This window comes from Lepidochelys olivacea (genome assembly GCF_965140295.1).
Source record: "Lepidochelys olivacea isolate rLepOli2 genome assembly, chromosome: 1".
Taxonomy (NCBI): Eukaryota; Metazoa; Chordata; order Testudines; family Cheloniidae; genus Lepidochelys; species Lepidochelys olivacea.
The window spans coordinates 251,448,267-251,475,228 of NC_140411.1; the positions used below are offsets into that span (position 1 = coordinate 251,448,267).

At 42.8% G+C, this 26,962-nt stretch overlaps 1 protein-coding gene across 4 annotated transcripts in view; it reads left to right on the forward strand.

The window, feature by feature from the left end:
- Positions 1–26,962, forward strand: part of TBXAS1 (thromboxane A synthase 1) — a 324,038-nt gene that overhangs the window by 81,702 nt on the left and 215,374 nt on the right. For all 4 annotated transcript variants that reach the window (XM_084632610.1, XM_084632611.1, XM_084632609.1 and 1 more), the window contains one exon: positions 2,708–2,801. In XM_084632610.1, coding sequence (XP_084488736.1) covers positions 2,708–2,801 — 94 coding nt within the window. The remainder of the gene's footprint in view (positions 1–2,707; positions 2,802–26,962) is intronic.

Genomic DNA, 26,962 nt, shown 5'->3' on the forward strand with positions numbered 1-26,962 from the left:
TTCTGCATATAAAAACGAGGGCCGGCATTAGGGGGTAGAAAGCAGGGCAACTGCCTAGGGCCCCACAAAGTTAAATTGCTCAGGCTTCACTTGAGCCCTGGGTAGCGGGGTTCAGGGCCCTGGGTTTCAGCCCCGCAAGACGTGGCTTTGGCTTTCTGCCCTGGGCGCCAGAGAATCTAACACTGACTCTGCTTGGGGACCCTGGCCATCTTAATGCCGGGATTTCCTAGCTTTCCAGTGCTTGGCTTTGCAACCTTAATGCTATTTTAATACAGCTTTTTTTTGCCATGTAATTTCCCAGGTTGTTTGAAAACAACAATCACATACAGTGGGTTTTTTCCCCACAAAACTGAGGAAAAGCAGCTAAAATAGCAGAAATACCCCACAATTGTAGGGTGTCGGAATGTGTGCTCAAACATGGCACTATTTTTTTCCCCTGCCTTCTGAGTCATTGTGTGCCAGCGCTCAGCATGGCTATGTTAGTGCTCTGCTTACCATCTCGTTGTAAATCATGTTTTTATGCCTTTTGAAAATCTACTTCAAATGTAACTGGAACAAAGAGCATCAGAAGACGGCTGCATCCCTGAAAAAAAGGCCATTATGTGGAGCTGCCAGAACATTCTGAGGCTGACAATGATGAGATGCTAATGAAGGGGTGAATGGTCTCCACACTTGCAGTATATTTTCTTTCCTGTGCTCTCATGAGAATCAGTGCTAAACTTTGAACACCGTTTGTGCTATTTAGCTCTTTTTTTTTATTAAGTATTAGTTGATCACATCATCTCCTTCATGCAGTGTACTCAGTTTTATTTCATTTTGCAATACATGAAGATCTGTGGTTTTGGTACCATTGAGAGAAAATGCATTGTATTGTCGATTGGATAGCTATGAGTACCAAAATCTGATGCATTGTATGTGTTTTAATGATCATTCTATTTATATTTTCAAATTAAAACATCAACAATAAAATACAAGTAAGTACACTAGTCTATAAAAAATGTTTTTGCCCCTTACTTTATACACTGAGGATATCAAAGTCCCCAAAATGAAAACCACAGTTTAGGCAAATCTAAAAATAAAATAAAAATAATCCGTAAATAAATAAAACATAAATAATCATTTAATAATAACTAATCAGTGAATAAATAAATAATAAATACTAAATAAATAATAAATAAATTAGCCCCCCCATACATAAAACATATAGTAAATGTGGACTTTTATGCCTTCCCCCCTTTTCTTTCTCCACAATTCCCTGTCACATTGAAATTGTGCGCTTGCATGAACCAAAGATAGTTTGTTTCTATTCAGAATTTGTGCTCCCACAGGTTTGTCTTGTCATCTAAAAAATGTTGCTATCTAAAAATGATCAGACATGTACTCTGTTATAATAATTTCTTTTTAAATATCGTCACAGAGGAAAATCAGCAGAAGTTGATCTATTATAAGACATCATTTGGGGATAAAAAAAGTACAAAATACCACTAACTAGATACCTTAGTCTCACTTTGTTTTGCTGGTCACAGGAGATCCAACTCTCTATTCACATTTCTAGTTATGGAATATTTCAGCACCCAGAATTCTTTGAGACTGGGAGAAAAAAAATCCAGATGTGACACAAAAGATGATTTCCTTTGACAAGTCATTTCAGAGTCCAACTATTCTCCCTTTTATCTTTTTTTTTTGTGAAGGGGAAGCACGCACCTTCTGTCCTTTAGTTAGGAGCAGAGCAAAGCATCTATATATCACCTAGGGCTTTTCAAGTGGAATGTGTGAAGGTTGTGTGACTATCAGACTCTTCCACAGAGGCTCCTTAAACTGAGAGCTGGGGTCCAGGGGGTCAGAACTCATTGGAATTAGTGGGAGTTGTTCTATTGACTTCAGTGTGCTTTGTCCCTGTAGTGTTACTATTCAGTTAAAACTTTATTGGGTATCTGGCTAACTACAGTTGTTGTTCATGCTTATCCCTGGCAGACTTCAGTACCTAAAAACACCACTCCTATTTAAAATTGATTTTGGCATAAAGGTTTCAATTGTTGTGTCTGATGATGTGCAGCCACGGCATTTGACTGTAGGTGTACCTGGGAGTTTTTCCGTTGGTTTTTGGTTCTTCCTATTTTATCATGTTTTAAGTTGCTGACTAGTAGCTGGCAAATCAGTTAGCCAGTACATCTGGCACAGTAGCTACGTCTCCCTGAGATACTGACAGTATCTTGTCTCTGGTACTGCTAATTCCAGCTTGAGTTCTTGCACCAATGGTCTAAATGGGTAGTGGGGAAGGGAATTGACCACTCCCTTTTGCTCCCTTCCCCTGTGCCACCAGTCAGAAATGAAATGTGTGTTCTAATCTCACTTATGTTATGGCAGTGTACCTTCATTGACTTCAGGGGTTTCTTCTGATTTACCCTGGTGTATCTGAGAGCAGACTCAGGTGCCCCAAAAGTTTCCAGGCCTAGATATGCTGTGTTGAGGTATCTCTTTTCTCTACCACTTGCTCCTGGGGAATCAGTCCACTAGCTTTTGCAAGTGTGCCTAATAAATGGAGCTACAGAGCAATGCCTCTGTGTTGATTGTGCCATTTGACTGATTGCAGAAAGCATCTCCTCCCACTCTTACTCCAGGAATTCTACTTGATCTAATTCCTCTGGAAAGCCACATCGTGACTACATCCAAAATTAACTTCTTGTCTATTTAACCCCTTTCCTAGGTACTCCACCTCTTCGTTTTCCAGGCTGGAGAAGGTGGGTATCAGGCATCCTGCACCTTTGCCTTTCATCGGAAACCTGCTGTTCTTTCGCCAGGTAAGAAGGCTTTGAGTTGGTATCTATCCAAAAATGTTTTAAAAGAGCAGGGGAGATGGGGAGGAGGGGACAGGAGAGAGTGATCTTGTAGCTACTGATCACTGCTCTTTGAGGATCTTCCTGTGGAAATAACAAGCACAACTCACCTTTGTGACCAGAAGAAACATAGCAAGCAGCTACCTACAAGAGGCACTGATTTAAGGACAAAATGAACCAGACGGAAAGAAAGGGTGTTTCTGAAGCAAATTATTTGAGCTTTTCCAGGAAAGTTCATGACCTTGGTGGAGTAAGCTTGGCTATGTGAATAGAACAGATTATATTAACTAGCTCTGACTGGTTTGTTCTGAGCTGCTTCAGTTTATACAGCCCTCTGTTGCTGATTGTACATGTTTATTTCAAAGCATGTAACTTTGTCTACTCCCAATCAAGTAAATGAAGTTAGATATCATTAACTAATACTGCTCCCTGCCCCCAGCTTTAAGGTCTTTTTTGAGGGAGGGGAGTTTTGTTTAGTTTTGGGTTTTTTTGCTCATGTACAACAACAGAACTGTTTCATTGAGAGAAACTTTTGTTTTATGGTCTGATTTCAATAAAGGCCAAGGACCCAGTCTCTCAATCTGAGTTTACAGTGGAGCACCGTCATTTTTCAGGTATGGAGCGTTAGTCTCTCCCATTCACATTGGTGGCTTTCCATGTTGGTTTTCAAGATTCCAAAGCACTTTGTGAAAGGAATCTGGAATAACTCCAGTGTTCAGGCCATATTCCCCCCCAAAAGGCTTAATGTCCAAGATTGTCTGAGAAATGTTAATGAGTATAGTTCTTTTTGCTGTCAAAGTGGTTACACTCCCAGTATATGATTCATTGTTTGGTAAGGCATTTTGAGGTACCTGGAGTATTAATGTAAATCCAGGTTTCAGAGTAACAGCCGTGTTAGTCTGTATTCGCAAAAAGAAAAGGAGTACTTGTGGCACCTTAGAGACTAACCAATTTATTTGAGCATAAGCTTTCGTGAGCTACAGCTCACTTCATCGGATGCATACCGTGGAAACTGCAGCAGACTTTATATATACACAGAGAATATGAAACAATACCTAAATCCAGATTCAATTCTATGGTGAAACTAATTTAAATAGTCGTTTTCACATGTGCACCCAGTTTCAACCAGGAGATAATTTAAAAGGCTGAATCACCTTAACAAGGACTGGAAGGCAGTAATGAGACACGGAGCTGGTCAGCTTTAGCACTGCGACTTGAAACCAGCCTGGAGACTGAAAGTAACTAATCTTGTGTCTCTTTGATGACAAAGCACAATTGATCCCTGTCCTGGCACTTTTTCAGCAACCGGCTGACAGAGAACTGAGTCACCCTCTTACCCCTAGAGGGAGTTGCTCTTGAACAGGGTTGAGGCACTGGTGAGAGTAATGTGGGGAAGTTTTCGCTGCTGTTACCTGTGCTTGTACTTAGACAACTTTAGTGAAACTGGTTTCTTTTATATGCACTAAATTAACATAAACAATATAATGAAGAGAAAACACATGCTATTTTACAGGGTTTTTTAAAAATAAAACAATGTAAAACTGATGTGCAATTACAGCTTTATATTCATGCATGAGTACTTAGAAATAAGAATTCTGGATGGGATTTAAACAGTGCTTAAGTTCTTAACAGCACAAGTCCCATGGATTTGCAGTCCTAAATCATTTAGGTTCTTTTGAAAATGCCTCTGTTCTATTGTGGGTGGGCATTATTAGTTCTATCGCTGTCAGTAGGAGCTAGGCACATGCTGTATTTAGTCCAGGCTCTTTGTAATTTGTTTTTCTCCCCTGATAGGTTCTTCTGTATTTTCCTGTTCTGTTTCTTTGATTGTTTTCTCAGAAATAGTGCCCATAGCAACACACTGGTAACAGGAAGACCATGTTTGTGCTGCAGGCTGTTTTCTAATGGTAACATTTTCACATACACATGTACTGTACTGAACTCAAAAAAGGACATCTCCTCCTCTCCCAGTAAGAGATAAACAGAGGCAATATGTCATCTTACTGGGAACTAGGCTGGATTTTATGGACCTAGTTGTGAGGGCACAGCAGCAGTTTGGTGGCTGGGTTAGTTTTTAAGGACAGCTCAGATGCAAGAAGTAAAATGCTTGTACATCCCGTCATCATGTATAGAACAGTAAGAACTCTTTGCACTTACATATCAGATGCAATAATGTGATTGTATATAAGCGATCTTGTAAACAGCCTTTCTTCCAAGCCTCTTCGAAAGGCCGAATCCTTCTCCTGTACTCAGCATTGCCAACCCCCAGCATTCAAAAATCATGGCAGGCCTCCCAAAATCATAAATGGTTTAAAAATCATTAGATTTTAAAAATATATATTTTAAGGTTTTTCCATTTGCTTTCTGGGTTTTGACTGTACTCAGGTCACATTTTCAAGCTTTTCTCTGCAGCCATGAAGGCTAGAAACTTTTAAAAATGAACACTGAAATTCTCACATAATCTCATAAATCCAGGAACTGGAGTTTTAAGAAAAACACCAAATACCACAAGACTCACAATAAAATTGTAAGAATTGATAACACTTATGCTTACTTATATAGCTGAATAAAATCTATGGACCTGATTCTTTTCTCACATAAATCATGTAAATCATCAGGTGTAGCTCTAGTAAAGTTAATGGGGTTAATGCCAGTTTTATTTCATCATATAAGTGAGAGGAGTATCGGGCCCTATCTCTCTTTCTCAGATTGCCTTGAAATGAGGGGGAAATATTACTAATGTGAGTAGGATTTTGCCCAGAGTGCTTCTTTTTTATTGTAAACCTACAAATCAAATTTCTGTTACAAAACTCAAACATGTTTTTCTATATCTCTTCTGTTTAAACAAAAACGCTTTATTGAAGAGTAAGTATTGTTTAGTTTGAAAAAGTAAATGTAGTGTTTGTGAAATCTCTGGCTGTTGGCTGGAATGAGGGTCACTGCTATGAAGTGTCGTTTGAGAGCTGGAAGATGGTGAGTGGCGATGGTGGGGGGAGAAATTTGTGGGGAGGTGCAGGGAAATGAATAAAAAGGTAAACAGCAAGTTGTTCCATTACTCGTAAGGTCCCACTTCTCTTTTAAGAACAGGAGAGAGCGACAATCACACCCTGAAATTAAAACATACCCAAGTTAATCGGCTAAAGAAAAGAAGATATGGAATTTTTGCAGTCCTGCAGCTGGGAAATTACCTCAGAGTCCAAGATATTAGATTAAAAATACTTCGATTACATTAGAACCATTTGCAGTGGGTAACATCTGCTGCAGGAGTAAAAGTGATTATGCTGTAAAAACATTGTGTTTAATTTTCCCAGTAATTGAGCAGGAGATTTGCAGCAGACAGAAATGCAATTTCACCAGGAACACTTGAGTGTTTCTCATCCTCCCTGCAACAATCTTGCATTTTTCTTACAAATCTGTGGGAAAACCAATGGGGTTTCCTCCCCTCTTGGAAGCATAACCGGATATACAAAGCGTACACAGAGCACGCAAACAAAACAGGGCATTAGAGCCACAGACTATTTAAAAACTGAACAAAAATCACCTCTTAATTCACAAGCTAATGGTTTTATTATGTGACAAATGCGTTCAAAACCTAACATATATAACACGGCCCTTCCCCCAAGAACCAGAGAGAACACTTGACCTGTTGCTCTTACAGTGTTGAATCCCCTCCCCCTGTACCTCGACCTTTCCTAAGAAAGCAGGTATCAGTTCTGCTGTTTTAAAATGTCATTATCTTGATATTTTAATGGTTCGAGTGATCGGGTACTTTACCTGTGGGCACTATGTACTATTCAACTTGCTGTTGATCTTTGCTGAGCTGAAAAATGTCATGGTCTTGGGGTTTTTTGGTGGGAGGGACTTTTATAACCAGTTGCACCTTCTAGACTGTTGGGTGAGCTGCTTTGGGTCCGTATATTGGCATGTTTATATTTTAGTTTCTCCCATTATTCATTCAAAGCTTCAATCATGCTTGTGACTGGTTGTGTGCTGCCTCCCTGCCTTGCATTTTAATGAACGACATCGCTCTTTTAGCCCCTTTCTTGGCATGGACAAGATGCTCTTTGTTTGCTCTGTTTATTCCTGATTGGGCTACTTGTTGTTCCTGGGCTTCCCCTGAGCAGCCCTCTTCTGCTGAATGGAAAATGGGCACTGTATGGATGCTTTGTCTCCTTCAGTGTTGGATTGGGCTGGGCTGAGCAGTTTAATGGAGTGAAGGGTGTGGGGAGAAACAAGAGATCAAATGTGATTCTTTCCCACTACTTATCTGCCAAAAGCATCCTTTGATATGCAAGTCAAACAAAATGCAGGGCCCTTGCCATAATGAAATTAATTCCTGTCTAATTTTTGAACTAGAAAGCAGCACATCAGTGTTTGGATATAGAAGCTGCAGCATTGACTGTTCAGGAATTTAATGACACAGCACGTAAACCAAAGCAAGGTTTTAGAGAGACAAATGGTGAGGAGAATGGGAGGGAAAAAAGAGGGAGCTCACAACTAATCTATTGGCCTGTGTTAATTGCAGGAGTAATATAGCTTGCACTGACAGTAAAAGCTTGCATATGGTTTTGTGTTGTTTGGTAGAGATAAACAAGAAGAGAGGAATGGAATGGGGAGTGTTTGTTTGCCAGTTGATTGATATTTAAGTGGGAACTGGAAAACAGGGCCTTGGCATAATGAACAGATATCTCATTATCTTTCCCATTTGGTCTTGGACATGTATTGCGGGCTGACACTGTATCCTGTAAAAATGTACTGGGTGGTTTTAATCATCTCTAATGCATTGGGAAAATTCTTCTCACATTAGAGGCCTGTTTATATATTTCTACTGAATGAAACACATGCATGCATTACAAATACAACTCTACCCACTGCACAGAGTGCTGTATTGTACTGGGCTTTGATTCGTGGTATGGATGTGCATATATCTGTGTATGCATTCTCTCTCCTTAGCTTCGTCAATCTCCTTTATTTTGATTTGCACTTGATACTGCCTCCCTTGTACAGGACCCAGTCAATTTGGTTCTGCACATGGTCTAATAGGTTTAATTTTTAAATCTGTTTTTATACAACCCTAGCGCTCCTGAAACTAAGGGGCTGTAAGTTCTAATACAAATATAGGCTAATAGGAATGTAAGAGCCAAGAAGGAGCTCTGTGTGTCTTCCTTACGCAGTGCTCCAGTGCTGATCTGTTGAACTGCTATTACAGTTCTGGGCTTCACTTGAACAGAATTGTGCTCAAATGTGTATTAATGTTGTACTGCGCACAAATGGTTTAGGTTTAGACCCACCTAATTTTCACATGTGACTTTAAATATCAATTTGAACTCTGGTCTCCAAGGGAAGAATGGCTAGTATGTTGATAACCCTTTGTGCAACCTATATGTTTCAGCAGTCTTAGTAAGATAGATCTATTTGAGATAGTAGACTTTATAAAAATAGGTTATTTCACAATTCTCAGTGATGTTAGTCTGGCTTTGACTTTCTAAGAATCAGTATGGTATTAGTAAATTTCCATTTAAGGGAAAGGGAATTAGCAAATGCCCTTGTACATCAGAAAGAATTCAAGGTTTTGTTAAGTTTCTTTATTTTTGACTTAATACAGTGCAGAAAGGTGTGAAATGTAACGTAACATCCATCTCTGGTTACTTTAAAAAGTTATCTCACAGGTTTGGTAATATACTGCTTTTCAACTCTAGATTGTGGTCTGGTTTAAATCCAGATCTAGCTGGTAATGAAAGTTGTTACCACAGCTTGCTTGGTGGCCTAAGTGAAATGAGTTTGGTGGTCTCAGTCTAGTTCCTACTGGATAGATACACACATGACCGAAATAAAAAGAAATGCCCCCACAGCTGGCACAAAGTGGTACCCTGGTTGGCAGTGGAGACTGAATCACCCTCTAAATCCTAGAGGTGGCCTATTCAGGTTGGGATTGAAGCATGTTGATGGGGCATTGTGGGAAAGTTTGCATTGCTGCTGCCTGTGATATATTGATGAATCAAGAAATTGTATTGAATGTTAGATTTTTGAATTATGAGTATTAAGTTTTGGGAGGTGCTTCATGATAGGTTGCAGAGAAATGAAATAAAAATAAAATATTTTGTGTAGATAGAGGACTTTATTGTTCTCAGGCTAGCCATCATCAAATTCTCACACTCACATATACTTTGATATACCTTTCTCATACATGAGAACACTTTAGTATGAGTGTGTGTACATCAATGACAAGAGAATGTATATAAAAAGGGAAATCTTTGGGGCCTGCTCCATTGTATTTAGAGATGCTCCTTTTTGAAGAATACATGTGGAAAACTTGAAGGGAACTTTGTTGATGATTTTAGGTCCAGAATTTGGAGTGGTTTTATTCTTTTTCTTGTAGCACAAAACCTTGAGAGTCCCCTGATTTTAGGAGTTGGTGATAGAATTGCGAGAGCATCAATGAGGCCCAAGTAAAGATGCTGAGCATAGTATTTTGTTACTCACAATCCAATAAGGTGAAGAAATCTGAGGGAAGTGAGCTGAAAGCTTAGGGTGAGCAGACGTCCCGATTTTTAGTTCTTTGTCCCGCGTCCTGACCGATGCACGGTCGGGATGCCATTTGTCCCGATATTGAGGTTTGGCTGTTCCGGCAGCTTTTTTTTTTTTCCCCTTGCTTCGGCAACACTGCTTTTTTTTTTTTTTTGCTTCCCCCATGTCTCCCGATATTTTGTCCATTTCATCTGGTCACCCTATGAAAGCTGCTGGGCCAGGAAAAAAACAGTGTCTCCAATATTCATCATAAAGGCATTCAACAGCTGTCAGCGAGAGGTGATGTTTCATGGGCACCTTTGGAAGTATTTCTGTGTCACTGACTAGTCTCTCTTCGCACTTTCTATTAAATGCAGCTCTTTAACACACTCAAGTAAGATACTGTCCCTAACTGGCAACAAGAGTAAGCAGAGACCATAAATATAGCCACAGGGCACATCTAGTGTGACCGCCTTTTCAAAAGGCAAAAGTGAGACACGTGCAGGAGCCTCGCCCCCTCCATGGCCCCACCCCTGCTGCTCCTCCTCTTCCTCCCCCAAGGCCCCACCCCCCGGCTAGGCCGGAAGCCAAGAGCTGGGCTGTGGTAAGAGCCACCAAGTTGCTTGGGGAACCCCAGACCCTCCACCTGCCCTGGGTGGGGGGGCCAGGAAGATCGAGAGCAGCCCCTGGCCCATGTCCCCACCGAAGTTCCCTGTAAGCTGCGCGGGTGCGCAGCAGCCTATTAAGCGCCGCACAGGTGGTCATGAAACCTGCCTGGCACCTGCCACAGCCGGGGAAGTGGCGCCCCTCCCCCGGCCCCAACTCAGCCCCGGACCTGCCGCAGCTGGGGCGTCCCTCTCCTGACACCAATCCAGCCCTGGCCCGGACCTGCTGTGGCTGGGGCGCCCCTCCCCGGCCCCAACCCAGCCCTGGGCCTCTTGCGGCCGGGGGAGAGGTGCCTATCCCGCGGCCCCAGCCCCGGAGCTGGTGCAACAGGGAGAGGCACCTCTCCCTCCCCTCTCCCGCCCAGGTGCTGCTGCGGGGAGAGAGAGCTGGGGGGAGTCCTCTCTCCATGCCATAGCCCAGGGGCAGACTGCACCCCAAACCCCTCATCCCTGGCTCCACCCCCAAGCCCGCACCCACAGCCGAAGCTCTCACCCCCCACCCCAACCTTCTGCCCCAGCCCTGAGCTCCTCATCCTTGGCCACACCCCAGAGCCCACACCCCTAGTCGGAGCCCTCACACCCCTACTCTCTGCCCCAGCCCTGAGCCCCCTCCCACACGACAAACCCCTCAGCTCCACCCCCACCACACATCACCTCCATATTGGTGCACATAACAAAATTCATTCCACACATGGGTGGGAAAAATTAGAGGGAACATTGGTCCCCGCCCTCTGGGGCATGTCGCCCGGGCAGGTGGAGGGTCTGGGGCTCTCCACAGTGGCCTGGGCTCCGTTACTACTGCCCGGCTCCAGCTTCTGGCCTGGCCATGGGGCAGGACCTTGGGGAGGAGAAGAGGGCGGGGCCTCATGGCAAGGGGGGCCTCAGGCCCACTTCAGCTCCCCCCGCCCCACACACACACACCAGGAAGAGGCTGGCGCTGCCCTGGAGCCTTAGACAGGCGCAGAGCAGTGCCGCAGGGAATTGGGACCAATGCTGTCCTGGAGTCGTTCAGCCCAGGACTGGGACTTGACTTCTGCATTTTGGGACTGTCCCGCCCCATTCAGGATGGGTGATCACCCTAGGAACATCATTTGGGTTCACTTGATTGGTTTTAAGCACCAATGCCTTAGCTCCATCCATCTATCCCCTTTGAGCTTATTAACTTGTACTCAGTTCAGAGACATGCTCATACTGCTGAGGCATGCGTATATTTCTCTGCACTCTGTGGAAGCCTTTCTATGGAAATGCTGAGTGCTGAGGCGCCCTGCGTTTCTGTTAGCAGCGCTCGGTGGCATGCTGGATGAAAACCAGAACCCTCTCTTTTTAAAATAACAGTCTTGCAAGAAGCTAGAAACTGTAAATAAAACATACAAAGCAATAAGCAAATGGGACCAGCTCACATGTGACTATATCATGAGAATGGAAGCTGCTAGAGATTCAAGTTTTGAAGCTGGTTGGGCAGTTTTATTATTACATGCTTTCTTGCTTCTCCAAATAACAGGTTTTCCTCTCTAGGGGAGGAGGAGGACATCTCTGCCATCCCTTCCAGCATCTTAGAAAATCCCCATTGTTTGCCATTTTGCTAACAATTGGCCCAGCCTCTGTCACCCTATCAAATGCTCTGTGTATGTTTATGCTGCAAAAAACAAAAAGGGGACTCTTCTTAATTCATATGAAAATATCAGTGAAGGTGAGACAGCTCACTTTGAATTTGCATTAGCAGCTCGAGTTAAAGTCTACAGGAGAGCCTGGGGTTGAATTCAAACTGCTAACCCGAGTTAAAAGCCAAGTTGCCATATCTTCTGGGTTAAAATAGCAGTGAATACATGGAAACTTGGCTTTTAACTCAGGTTAGCAGCTTGAATTCAACTCCAGGCTCTCCTATAAGCTTTAACTTGAGCTACTAACCCAACTTCAAAGCCGAATTGTCTTATCTTCCCTGCTATTTTACCCCATGTTAGCTAACCTGAGCTAAAAACACACTTGTTTTTTCAGCCTAGAAATAACCCCCGGTCAAAAACGACTGGATGGGGACTCCCTTTGGCGCCAGAGAACAGCTATGTAAAAGTGGTCACAGTTTTGCTGGTGAGCTGTGTAATGCTTTCCTTAGCTGCTCTTATTGGCAAGCTGGTTTTGTGTAACTATAGAAGCTTACCTTATTAAATGCTGTGGGGAGTGGTGCTTCAGGCGATTGCTAATAGGATGTGAAGGACTTCACCTCTACAATGGAAGGAAGAAGCTTGTTAAGTGGTAGCACTGGTGAATGAGAATTGGGACTCTTTTCAGAGTAACAGCCTTGTTAGTCTGTATTCACAAAAAGAAAAGGAGTACTTGTGGCACCTTAGAGACTAACCAATTTATTTGAGCATGAGATTTCGTGAGCTACAGCTCACTTCATCGGATGCATACTGTGGAAACTGCAGAAGACATTATATACACAGAGACCATGAAACAATACCTCCTCCCACCCCACTCTCCTGCTGGTAATAGCTTATCTAAAGTGATCATCAAGTTGGGCCATTTCCAGCACTCTGTACTCCCAGCTTTGCCATTAACTCCCTGTGTGGCTTAGGGCAAGTCACCTATGCTGAGATTTTCAGTTTCCAATAAAACTAATGGGAACTGGGTATCCAAGTCTCCTTGGTGTCTTTGAGAATCATGGGTTTACCTGTTCTGTGCCTTGGTTTACCCATCTGTATAACTGATACAATATATTAATACTTACTTAGGGGAGCGTGATGAGAATTCTCTAATAATAATATGACCTAGCTCTTTGTAGAACTCAAAACACTTTTCTAAGGAGGGATCAGTATCATTATCCCCATGTTACAGATGCAGGAAACTGAGGCTTGGTGAGGTGACTTGATCAAGCTCACCCATTAGGCCAATGGCAGAGCAGGAATAGAACCCAGGTCTCCCATCTTGTGTTTGTAAAACAAATTATCCTCTGATAAAAGATGACATACAATTGAAGAGTATTACATTAGTAATAATAGCAATAAACAATATTTTATCAGTTCCAATCCAGTCTAGATCAGAAGTGGCCAAAAAACATTGCTATTCAACAGCTGTTTGGTGGCTTATGTGAAATGATTATCTCCATCCAATTTCCATTGGAAAGAGGTATGCATCACACAAAGTTTCCATCACAACTGGCTCTCTTGTTAGCAGTTTCATCAAAGAGGCTAAAGATTTCATAGATGTGGAGATTAATCTACCCTGTATTGATGGGTACTGTGGTTGAGATACATTACTGGGACAGTGATATATGGGAGGTTGCCATGAGCTATAACTAAGGCTAAGATTTTGTCATGGTTATTTTTAGTAAAAGTCATGGACTGGTCATGGGCAATAAACAAAAATTCACGGAAGCCATGACCTGTCTGTGACTTTTGCTGCTGTGGCTCCATGGTTTCATCATGGGGGCTGGGAGCTGTGGGGTTCTCTCTTTACCCTCAGCAGCTGGAAGCTGCAGGGGGGTACCCTCTGCCTACGGCGGCTGGGGGCTCCAGAGTGACCATATTTCCCGAAGAGAAAATGGGACATCGACAGCGGGTCGCCTGAGGCGTCCGCCCCCACCCCTTCTGCGAGGCTGTTGCCCATCGCTGGAACCCTGAGGAGGGCCCCCTTAGGAGTCTGTCACCTGTTGCTGGAACCTTGCACGGGGCCCCTTGTCACCTGTCACTGGAACCCTGCCAGGGCCCCACGGTCCGTCAGCTCCAGAGTCCTGCAGCCCCTGGGGCTGAAGCAGAGAATGTCAGGGAGGTCTCTGGAAGTCACAGATCTCCATGACATAAATGTAGCCTTAGTTATAACTTTTCTAAGAATACCTCACATTTACATAGCCTCTTTCATCCCCAAGAATCACAAAGGCTATCCTGTACGCAGGAATTACTTCACGTACCACTGAAATGCAACTATCTTTGGGGTGAAATGCAGCAGTTATTTACAGCAACACTAAACAACAGTTTAAGTCAGCAAGTGAAGTATATCCAAGTGTAATTTTAGGGGGCTGTAGGTAGGCAAAATGTAACCACCCAAATTACACTTTAGCCTGAACTCCAGGGTAACAACTCCTCTGTCTGGTGACTGTAAGGAGTCAGCACCTTCGCCGTGTGTCTCATTTGAAGAATGACACAACGTCATGAATAAAGGACTTCAGAATCCATGGCTCTGAATCCAACACCTTGTACACAGACACTTAAGAAGGGAGAAATAATCTGAATAGAATAATGGCAATCTGTTAAATATATGCTGTCGTCATGTTGGTGAGTTATTGGCCTGGGGAGAATGTGTATTGGCCAAGAAAAGTCTCTTGGATTCTTAACTTAATACAGAACATAAAAGAATCACTGCTATATTAAATAGGTGCATCTCCATTGACATCAATTAAGTTGCATTCATTCCCTCCCACTTTAAAGTTAGAACTTAGTGAGTCCAGACTCTGTTTCCCCGCCTTTATTAGAATGCAAAGAACTCCCCATCCAAATGAATACAACTACTTATAATAATGGCCAGGTATCAGTTATAGTGCTGGTATTATAGATAACCCAGAATGGTTGCTGATAACAGGCATTTTCCATGAGCCAGCACATTTAGCTGAATCTTAACTTTATTAGCAGTTTTAGAGTAACAGCCGTGTTAGTCTGTATTCGCAAAAAGAAAAGGAGTACTTGTGGCACCTTAGAGACTAACCAATTTATTTGAGCATAAGCTTTCGTGAGTTATAGCTCACTTCATCGGATCCGATGAAGCTTATGCTCAAATAAATTGGTTAGTCTCTAAGGTGCCACAAGTACTCCTTTTCTTTTATTAGTAGTGTCTAAATGCATTAGCCATGTGCTCTTCAGCATATGGTAAATACATACCGATTTATTTTCATTAGGGTTTTGTTAGAAGTGCTGCATAGCCCTAACTCCATCAAAAATGTTTACAGCATGAGCCGTTTCTTAAAATAAAAGGCTGGGCTACAATCATCAGCTTGGCCTGGAAAGATTGGAGAGTGAGTGATAATGAGAAGCAGGAAAGTGTAGCCGTGTATAGGTTGGAAGTCTCTCAGCTAGCTGGTCCCGGTTTTGCAGGTCCTTATGCTAAATAACAAGTGGAGGGCTCTGTACAGCTCCCTCTCCAACCATGTACCCTCATATCCTTGACATTCCACCCTCATCTGTAACACACCTCAGATCTTGTTAGCCACCATAGGAACATGAGTTTATGAGGCTGCTTGGCCTCCATGACTCACTCTGTATGAGTCAGGAAGTGAAGACAAAGTGCAGTTTTCCACAAGGGGAGCAGCTGGGTAATGCAGGTGGGGAAATGAATCTTTGACATGGCTCACTGAGTCAGATGGGACAACAGAGGAGGTATTAAGGATAGTATTCTGGGCATGTGACGTGGTGTAGGGCCCTGTGTGGCTGCATAAATTGCATAGGAGTAAAGCTGCCATCGCACCGATGTGGGTGGAAATACATATTCTGGGAGGCCAATATTTTTATTTATACTTTTTGTAGCAAAAGTGAAACTTAACTAGACAAACAGAAGAATAAGGAAGGACTGACTTGTCTGACTTGTATTAAAATAATAATAATAATAAAAATACTTCTTTAAATCCTCAGGCAAAAAACTGCAATTCCAAGTGCTGGTGGGCTTTTGTAGGTGAAGACCTCATTTTAATAGAGCTCATTTGAAATTTTTCAACCAAAAACAGGGTTTAATCAAAAGCAATTATTTTTTTGGGAATTGTCAATTTTTCAATGGAAAATTTCTAAACAAAATCAAAACAAAATTTGTTATTGCAACTGGAATTTTCATTTTGGTTTGGTTTCTGAAAACAATTTTTTTTAAACTTCTGATTTGTTTCTTTTCTTTTTTCATCATCGAAGGCAATAGAATTAATAATATCATCTAGGGATTTTCCCCTCACACGTTTTGCTTTTGGTTTTATTCCATTTTTCCTTTTTCCACTCAGCAACTTTTTGAAACTTCCTCAACTTTGGAAAAGTTACAGGATTGCTAAAGAAAAAACAAACCACTGTAACTTTGTCACTGTGCAACTTTCCAAGATGAAATAGTTTTGAAAAGTTAGAGTGGAAAAAGGAGAAAGGAAACAAAATTAACAATCCTCCTCACCACTGGACATTATTCGTTCTGTTGCACTCAGTGACAAAAAGAGGGTGGGGAAGAGAAACAGAAAAGGGAGGTAAGTGAACATTTGAAATTTTGAAAAAAAAATCCACAAAACACAAAGAAAATTGTTCTAGATTGAATCCTGCAAAATGGGAGTAATTAGATTTTTTTCCCATTAAAATCATCTTTCCCATCTTTTGACTAGCTCTGCTTCTTACACACTGTATCTGGTGGTTCTTAGTCAATTTGTGGAATAGCCAAAGGTGAAAACATTTCTTAGGTAAGATGACGGCAGGATCCTTGTGTACCTGATATTTGGGCTTGATGGCATGGAAGCCTGATGGCAGCAATGAATTGTCTAGGAGGGTTTGTGGGCCTGGGGAAGGGAAGATTAAAGACTCCATTGAAAGAAAGGGGAAAAGGTCTTACGAAAAGATGGGGACTGGGAGGAAGAGTCTATGGGGGGGGGGAAGGGGGGAGGAGAGGGAAGGAAGCAGTCAGAATAAAAGATTAGAGGGGAGTCCCAAAGTTTTGATGGATTCAGGGCACATTTACTATTATCCAATATACGTTGCTTGCAAGGAAAGGAGGAGTGTTTCATTGAATTAAGGCCAGGACAGGTTGTGACCTGCCAAAAGGCCCCTTGGTGCTTGACGAGGCACCTGACTGAACAGGACATAATGGGAAATGACCAACAAGCTGGTGATTCATCTATTAGTGTTCACAAGGTTTACCACTTGAAAAAGGATGAACACACCTGATCAGGTCAGAAAATATACCAGAAGGGTCACCAGGCTATCTTTCAGCTGTTTCCCAGATTTGCAGACGTCCTTAGACTTGATGTGCATTATAGAAAAAGTTCATTGGAAAGGACTCTTCATAACTAAAAAGAGGGAAAAGTTGTTCATGATGGAGTTAACTGTAGCCTATTTCCCAGTAAATGACCTTATATCGGAGACCACCATTTTAATAAAGAGCCTTGCAGAGTTCATGTCAGATAGAATTAGGGAGTATGCAGGAAGAAAAAGAGTACTTGTGGCACCTTAGAGACTAACCAATTTATTTGAGCATGAGCTTTCGTGAGCCACAGCTCACTTCATTGGATGCATACTGTGGAAACTGCAGAAGACATTATATACACAGAGACCATGAAACAATACCTCCTCCCACCCCACTCTCCTGCTGGTAATAGCTTAACTAAAGTGATCATCAAGTTGGGCCATTTCCAGCACAAATCCAGGTTTTCTCACCCTCCGCCCCCCCCCCCCCCAACTCACTCTCCTGCTGGCAATAGCCCATCCAAAGTGACCACTCTCTTTAAAATGTGTATGAAAATCAAGGTGGGCCATTTCCAGCACAAATACAGGTTTTCTCACCCCCCCACCCCCTTTTTAAAAAAAAACACACACACAAAAACTCACTCTCCTGCTGGTAATAACTTATCCAAAGCAACCACTCTCCCTACAATGTGCATGATAATCAAGGTAGACCATTTCCAGCACAAATCCAGGTTTTCTCACCCCCCCACCCACACACACAAACTCACTCTCCTGCTGGTAATAGCTCATCCAAACTGACCACTCTCCTTACAATGTGCATGATAATCAAGGTGGGCCATTTCCAGCATAAATCCAAGTTTAACCAGAACGTCGGGGGGTGGGGGGGTAAGAAAAAAACAAGGGGAAATAGGCTACCTTGCATAATGACTTAGCCACTCCCAGTCTCTATTTAGGCCTAAATTAATAGTATCCAATTTGCAAATGAATTCCAATTCAGCAGTTTCTCGCTGGAGTCTGGATTTGAAGTTTTTTTGTTGTAAGATAGCGACCTTCATGTCTGTGATTGCGTGACCAGAGAGATTGAAGTGTTTTCCGACTGGTTTATGAATGTTATAATTCTTGACATCTGATTTGTGTCCATTTATTCTTTTACATAGAGACTGTCCAGTTTGACCAATGTACATGGCAGAGGGGCATTGCTGGCACATGATGGCATATATCACATTGGTGGATGTGCAGGTGAACGAGCCTCTGATAGTGTGGCTGATGTTATTAGGCCCTTTGATGGTGTCCCCTGAATAGATATGTGGGCACAGTTGGCAACGGGCTTTGTTGCAAGGATAGGTTCCTGGGTTAGTGGTTCTGTTGTGTGGTATGTGGTTGTTGGTGAGTATTTGCTTCAGGTTGGGGGGCTGTCTGTAGGCAAGGACTGGCCTGTCTCAAATGGCCCACCTTGATTTTCATACACATTTTAAAGAGAGTGGTCACTTTGGATGGGCTATTACCAGCAGGAGAGTGAGTTGGGGGGGGGCGGGGGCGGAGGGTGAGAAAACCTGGATTTGTGCTGGAAATGGCCCAACTTGATGATCACTTTAGTTAAGCTATTACCAGCAGGAGAGTGGGGTGGGAGGAGGTATTGTTTCATGGTCTGTGTGTATATAATGTCTTCTGCAGTTTCCACAGTATGCATCCGATGAAGTGAGCTGTGGCTCATGAAAGCTCATGCTCAGATAAATTGGTTAGTCTCTAAGGTGCCACAAGTACTCCTTTTCTTTTTGCGAATACAGACTAAAACGGCTGTTACTCTGAAACCTGGAGTATGCAGGATCTCGTATTTATATTTGTGTTTACATTTTTACTTCCATACTTTTAATGCCCCACAGAGCCATATAGGAGGCCTCAAAATACAATATCTCACTGTCTAATGCTATTTCATTTCCTGAATGGAGAACGTACCGTGAGAAGACCAAACCTTGAATTATAATGGCTCCCTAAGGCAAAAGAAGAATACACTGAGATCTTTGGGTTCCTACACAGCCAGAATACATAGCTCTAGTTAGGATATAGTTAGTTTGGTGCAAGGTTCTTATATAAAGTATGCTTTTTAGACTTCCCCTTTAATTTTCTCTTCACCCTATTTATTTAAATTCCTGTAGCATTAAAGTCCCTTTTCATCCTTTATGCTGGATGTTGGCTCTGTTCTCTGCAGTGCTTTCAGCCCGTACTACCCTGTCTCCATAGCACTGTAACTGTGACTGCAAAGATTATGTTGTGGTTACAGCACAGGGGTGCAAGCTTAGGTTCTATTACTGTCTCTGCTCCAGATTTCCTTGTGGCCATGGGCAAATTGCTAAGTGCCCATCCCATGTGGGTGTGCAGTGGAGTGAGTACACAAAAACCTTTGCAACCACTCTTGTGTGACCCACATAAGGACTACAAACAATTGCAGTCTTTTTGCTCAGGGAACTATAGGGGCTACTCCCAAAGGGAGAGGCGAGAAGGCAAGGCCATGGTTCCTCTCCCCCTTCACAGCAGCCTTCAGAGTGGTCTGGGTATAGTGGCAGGTGTAAGCTGCACTGCCCAGAGAGGTGTAGCAGCCAGTACGCTCCCCCTACATGGTGGGGAGTTCAGGGAGGAGTTCTGTTTCATTGGGGTAGAATTTGACTGGGTTCCTCCAGGGGCAGTGTGCCCCTGGGCTGTCCCTCAGTGGCACAAATGAGTCCCTAGTCTCTCAGGGGACGTCTACACAGCAAAGAAACACCCCTGGCTGGCCTATGCAAGACGACTCGGGCTCGCGGGGCTTGGGCTGCTGGGCTGTTTCACTGCTGTGTAGACTTCCAGGTTCAGGCTGGAGCCTGGGCTCTTGGATGCTGTAGGGTGCACAGTAGTGTCAGCAGAACTACTGTGTGCTGGGGTTTCGAGTTTGACTTCTTAACTCCGTCACTCACCCCTTGGGCCAAAAGGGCTGGATCTGTTATGCAGGCAACATTTTTAATCCTTGATGGATCATTCTTGATGGATCTCCTCCAGCCAATCCAAGGCTCCTGCCTGTATCATGGAAAGAGACAGAACTGACCAGTGGGAGGCCTTTAGGCGGGAGAGGGGTGGAACAAATAATAATTTTTATATAAAGTGCTTTACAAACTGTGAACAAAATATTGGTGCCTAATCCTACGCAGGTAAATCCATATTTAGGCACCTAAGCTTGTGGCCGTCTTTTCAGAGGTACTGAGCACCTGCAGATTCCATTGAAGTTAACGGGTGCTCTTGATTTTCAGCCCCCTTGAAAATCAAGCCACTGATTTAGTCATCTAACTTCAGGCACCCACATTTGAAACTTCTGGCTGAAATACAAACAACATCAACCAAATGCCACCACCTCTGGGATTGGGTGGATGGCAGCCAATCACAGCACAATACCCTGAAAGGGAAAATTCTATGAGCAAGGACCCTAAGGCTCCCCCAAGAGACTTTGCACAGTAAACAGCCTGGAGTCTTCCTGAGGAGGATGAAGGACTGAAACAGCGATACCAGAATTTGAACCTGATGTTTGTTAATACAGTAGCACCTAAAAGCTTAACCAAAATTGGAGCTCTATTGTGCTAGGCATTGCACAAACACACAATATCATAGTTTCTGCCCCCAATATCTTACAATTTAAATAGACAAGACAGACACATGGTTGGAGAAAGGAAGCATTATTTCCATTTTACAGATGGGGAAACTGAGGCACAAAAGATTTAAAGTTCTGATCCTGAGCCTATTGAAATCAATGGCAAAGCTCCCCATTCACTTTAGTGGACACAAGATCGGATAGTAAATGGCATGCTAAAGCTGACAGAAAATCTGTGGCAAAACTGAAAACTGAACCCATAGAGCAGATATTCCAGTTCACTGCTTTAATCACAAGACTTGCTTGCCTTTCACTCTCTCCTGTTGTTGCAGGGAGTGTGCGTATATAGGAAATATGAATAGCCATAGCATCTCCACTGGAATAAACAAACAAAAAAAAATGCAAAGTTCAAATACAAAGCTACTAACCCACCACCTCTCCCTCAATCAGTTTGGTTATTATGTTGCTGTTTGTCTTAAAAGTATCAGAAAAATATGACTAAACAGAGTCAAATCCTTCTCCAAAGAATGATTACAATTTCTCTTGACTTTCAACAAGGAAAATGTACTTTTGCAGCAAATATTTTGACATTTAGTGTCTCGATACAATAATAAACATGAGATGGATTGCAATCTATTGCCTCAAGACTTTGCTGATCATGGACTAAAATTGGTTAATGCATTTGTCTAAATCTTGTTACATTGTGAAATGTGCTAGTAATATTTTTTTGTAAAAAAGTCAATCCAGGAAATATATTGATCATGTTATCTCCATTGCAACAATATTGGGATAATGTTAGCTTAATAATTGTGCTTTGTGGAAATCTCAAAGAATAATTACAACTTTGTGGTCTTTTCACAATGTGTAATGTAATGACATTGCTTCCTTGATTGCAGTCACCAACAGCACCGCATCAGTAGATGCTGTTTTTGTGTGCATGCGTATGCATCTATGAGTAATTTTGCTCAGGGTGAAACAATTTAGCAGACTATTTTGGGATTATTTTTAAATGGTCAAGAGCACAGATTAGCAATTGTTTGTTTTTTCCCCCTTGACTATGCTACTGTAAAAAGAGCAAGCTAAAAATTATTTCTCCTGCTCCTTTCTTTAGAAGGCATGAAGAGATTTTAGCATCTAGCACAAAATAAATGTCCAATTGGTCTGTTATGGAAGTTGAAAACCAAAAAGATAGGAATTTGGGGGGTGAAGATGCTTCAAAACAAATGTTTCAAGGCAGTCTCTTTTTCTGGATCCAACCTATTGTCCTGTAGAACTAACTTCTCTTATTTCAGAGGAGACCTGAGAAATCTGGCTGCATTCTGGATGATCTGATCAACTATGGGATGTTAAGCGATTAATTTACAAATGTATATATATATTTTCTAATTTTAACAACGGTTAGAAAGTTGTTTGTCTGCCCCTCTTCATCTTGTACTTGCTTTTGATGTTACTATAGGCAATAACATAAGGATCAGTCTTCTTTTTTTGATCTTGAACTAAAAGAGGAAATATTAGCCCAATCCTCTGGGCTGTGACTAGTAATGAGGATCATGGGTAAAACGTGGCTGTCCTGCCACCTTTGTGCTCCTCTGGTTTCTAGGATTGCCAGGGACCAATTCATTCCACCAAGGAGAAGTTAAAGGAGCCTCACGGATGCCCTAAATCAGTGGTTCTCAACCATGAGTACTTGTACCCCTAGGGGTACACAGAGGTCTTCCAGGGGGTACATCAACTCATCTAGATATTTGCCTAGTTTTACAACAGGCTACATAAAAAGCACTAGAGAAGTCAGTACAAGACAATGACTTGTTTATGCTACTCTGTGTACTGTGCACTGAAATGTAAGTACAATAATAATATTCCAGTTGATTTATTTTTATAATTATATGGTAAAAATTAGAAAATAAGACATTTGTCAGTAGTAGTGTTCTGTGACACACTTGTATTTTTATGTCTGATTTTGTAAGCGAGTAGTTTTTAAGTAAGGTGAAACGTGGGGGTACACAAGACAAATCAGACTCCTACATGGGGTACAATAGTCTGGAAAGGTTGAGAACCACTGACCTAAATTATATCTCCTAGTAATGGATCACAAGTGCAACAGCCCTCCAGCCATGTCCCCTTCCTCTCCCCCTGACGTAGCCCAAATACAGGGTTGGGGCTTAGAGAGTGGGTGGGGCAGAGCTAGATCTACAGCAACTGGAGAGTCCCTTATGTTGGCAGAATCCGCAACTTCCCAGGTAGGCCAGCTTTATGATTTCTTTGTTCTGCCAGAGCTGGGGTCAGGATCTGAGCCTTTCTCAGCTCAGCTTTGTTGTTCCCCCTTCTCTCTGCTCAACAATGCAAGCTAGGAATGGAAATTTACACCATTAGAGTGGTTTAGGCCCTGTTGTTGTTGGTTATCCAACATTTCTTGGCATGGGATCATATTATTTTGTCTTACTCCCAGATACAGAGTTCCTAATTTGAACTTCCCATGCCTACCACTCTGTAAGAAATGCATACTAAGGGTTTTATACTGCTAATGTTAAAAAAAAATCACAAAGAAAGTGCAGTGCTGCCAACTGGTGCAATTTTATTGAGAGTAATATGATTTTTGGGCCCTGCGGCAGGCAGTCATTTCTTATTCAATTTGTCACATGATCTTGGGGAAGTAAAATCAGAGAGACAGACAGAGTGACCTCCTCCATACAGTGCTCTGTAGTCTAGCGGAAGGTTAGCTAAACTACAAGCCAGAGAGCACGAGTTCCATGCCCAGCTCTTCTACTGACTGCTGTTAATCTTTCTGGTCACAGCCCTTGTGCCAGGGTCTTGTACTGCAGCCTTTGAGGGATGGCTATATCATTCATCTGTTTCACAGATGAGATAACTGAAAACCTGCAAAAGGTCTCTTCTGCCAAAGCTGAGAATAGAACCCATCTCTAAAATAACAGAGCCCAGTCTCATGCCCTCTGCCACGCAGCCTACACACTCACTCTGTCTAGACACTGAGTGTGATAAAGGTTTGAAAGAATAGAATCACATTGTTTTCAGATCAAATTTCCTATTTTTATTCATTTGTTCACCACTCAAGAGTCTCAACTAAGCTTTGCATATTTAGTGTATAAGGGGATATATTATTATAATAATATATATTATTATAAGGGGATAGCACCACCTATTATTGAGGTTGCTCAGGACTTCCCATAATAAGATCCCTTTTTCAGTTGTTTATTATTTTGCCAAACTTAAACTGTTTGGGTAGAAATTGCCCACAGTAGGTGTCTGCCTCAGGCTGACTTTTTTTGGAAACTATGAGCCAAAATGGTCAGCTGTTTCTGAGTATGAGACCAGAGAAAATATGTTGTTTTGCCCATGTTAAAAACTTCTGGTGACCTTTTCTTTGAAATACTCTCGAGCTCTTTCATGCTTTGGAGAAGGGGGGTGGGTCGTGTCAGGGATGTGCCTTTTGCTGTTCCCAGGAAAATCTGTTCAAATTTGTTCAAGTTATAAAAATCATGGTTTGCACATGCTCAGTAAAAACGTCTTCAATTTTAGCAGCTAAAATCTCCAGATTCTCTGGCACACTGAGCATGCTCACGTAGGTCCCTCACAGCTCCTAGTGGTGACCAAAGAGCTCAAGTGCCATCCTCACAGAGCGATTGAGTGTGTTGCATTCCCTCACAGCTTATAGGTATGACTGGACTGTGCATGCACTATTCCTACAGAGTGACTGGACATGCTCCCACCAGCCCATGGCTACAGGATCAGAGCCAGCTTTTCCCTGTAATGGCTGCTGTGGGTTGGGATACGGCCAGACACCAGAATTCAGAGCAGAAAGTCTGTGTCTCCTGTGCTCTCAATGACCGCCCTCCGCCTCCTCTCCCCCCACGCCGGGCACCCAGATAGCGTGGAGGAGGAATTTGTCTCGTTCAAATGTAGAGGAATGTAACACTGCCTGCAGTGACTGAAGAGCATGAGTCTGTACCGCAGGCTAGAATGTCAGTAAGCAGGGCACAAACCCCCAATTAGTTGTGAGTGCTGTACCTAGATTTCACCAACCAATTATCAAGTATAAACTTAATAAGAATTTTCCTTCCCCCACAGGTTAGACAAACACCTGTCCGGGACGGTCTAGATAATACTTAGTCCTGCCTTGAGAGCAGGAGACTGGACTTGATGACCTCTTGAGGTCCGTTCCAGTCCTATGATTCTGTGAAATGGACTGCAGTGCTGCTAGCCGCCATTAAGGGCAACTGGACTCGGCAGAGCCAGCTTGCACTTAGAAGACACTGCTGGGGGGAGGGAGAGGGAGCTAGAGGGTTCCTGGCAGCTGCAGTTCCCAGCGTGCCATGAAGGAAGGAGGTGGTGTGCAGGAAACTCCGTGCAAGCCTGGGACTGAGCATCAGGCTGTTTCTCCCTCCGGATCCCTGGGCTTGGGATGCGGGGGAAGGGGGATGGGTGTCTGGGGAAGGGAGGGCCCCGCAGCTGGGCTCTGGGTATCGGGGTGCGGGTAGCTGGTGCCAGGGAGGCCTGCAGGTATCTGGACCGGGGGTACCTGCGGCTGGGCTCTTGGGGGGGGGAGTGTATTGGTTGGGGGGGACCCTGCAGGTGGGCTCGGGGCGGGGTGTGGGAGGTTGTGAGTGTCTGGCCCCCTGGCTGGGCTCTGGGGCAGGGGAAAGGGAGCAGAGAAACAGGAACTGGGTTGTCATAGGGGTTTATTTAACTCTCTACTCCTGTGGGAATTTTTGTGTGTGTCTGTATTGTTACAGACATACTTGCTGACAGGTATTTTGAAATAAATTACGAAAATAATTGAAACTGGCGTGATTATGTAGTGTTATTTTGACAATTAAATTTGCATAATTTTGAACTTTTTGGTGCAGAAGTTTTAATTTTTTTGGTGCAGAATGCCCCCCGGGGTAATCTTTTGCTTGTGCCTAGAAATCCTTGCCCCCTGGAGTCCAAGCAGCTTAGAGATAATCACTTCCTTCTTGTTAAGGGTTTTATCTTCCTCCTGCCATGTTCTCTGAGCTGCAAACTCAGCTGATGGGAAGAATCCACTTGTATGATTATCTTCATGGGGAAGAGGGCAGAACCGCAAAAATTGTTTGTCCTTTTGTTGGTATGTGGGGAAATTCCAGTTGCAACATCCCACAATAGTTCGTCCGGTATCAAGAGCTGTGCAACTTTTATTTGTCCTCCTTGTGTATGTGCATTATGACGTAGTCTTTAATGACACAATAACATTCCATTTTTTCCACATGACCCCTGCCGCATTCAGTACACAGAATGGACCCTGCTCTGGGATTGAATCAGGGTCACATTAAAAGAACTGTTGTCTGTAGGACCTCACTTCATTTGTTGCAAAAGTTGGAAGGTGTTTAGTGAATGAAGCAGGGGCTTGCTGGAAGAGAGAGGACAGTCTCAATGGAGGTGTGCTTTGAACATATACATTGCTATATAATGCTAAGTAGTCTGAAAAAATTGGTCTTAGGTGTCCAGATTGGGCATCCCAAATTAGTGGAAACTTTTGAGGTTAAATATCTGTGTCTCAGCTCCTCTTTTGTAAAATGGAGATGATACTACCCTGTTATCTCACAGGTGTGTTGTGAAAATAAATTGCTTGTGAAACACTCTGATACAGTGATGAGCACCAAAGAAAAATTCATGAGGAAATTAATAATTCAGATGTCAGAGCAGGGTTTGAATAGCTGCAGTAAATAAAGCCTGGGGCCACACATTGAACAACAAGGGCAAAACACAATATTGAATATCTGCTCATTAAGTGAGCTCCGTCCATCCTGTTCACTGAATGAGGTAGGAGTCCTGTGGAAAAATAGCATGTGATCATGTAATTAAAGACTGTCCCATAATGCATATAGAATCATAGAATCATAGAATATCAGGGTTGGAAGGGACCTCAGGAGGTCATCTAGTCCAACCCCCTGCTCAAAGCAGGACCAATCCCCAATTAAATCATCCCAGCCAGGGCTTTGTCAAGCCTGACCTTAAAAACTTCTAAGGAAGGAGATTCTACCACCTCCCTAGGTAACGCATTCCAGTGTTTCACCACCCTCCTAGTGAAAAAGTTTTTCCTAATATCCAACCTAAACCGCCCCCACTGCAACTTGAGACCATTACTCCTTGTCTTGTCCAAGGTTCCAAAGGCTATCGTTTGAATTCTGGCGTTTCCTAACATAGATGTGTTTGACTTGGCAACTTGGAGAATATTCATTAAATGTAGTTTTTATGTGTAATAATTATATAGCAATAATAACTGGGGATTTTAATGAGCTGTGCTTACCTGCTGCTGTTCCCCCTCTTATAGCCCCATAGGTTATGTGTTTGGAAAGATCAGTGGGTTCAGCGTTTTGTCCTAGGCAGTGGTTGCTTTCTGTAATACATCTGATTTCCTAGTAATCTCATTAATTCGAGGGAGCAGCAGTTCCTCTT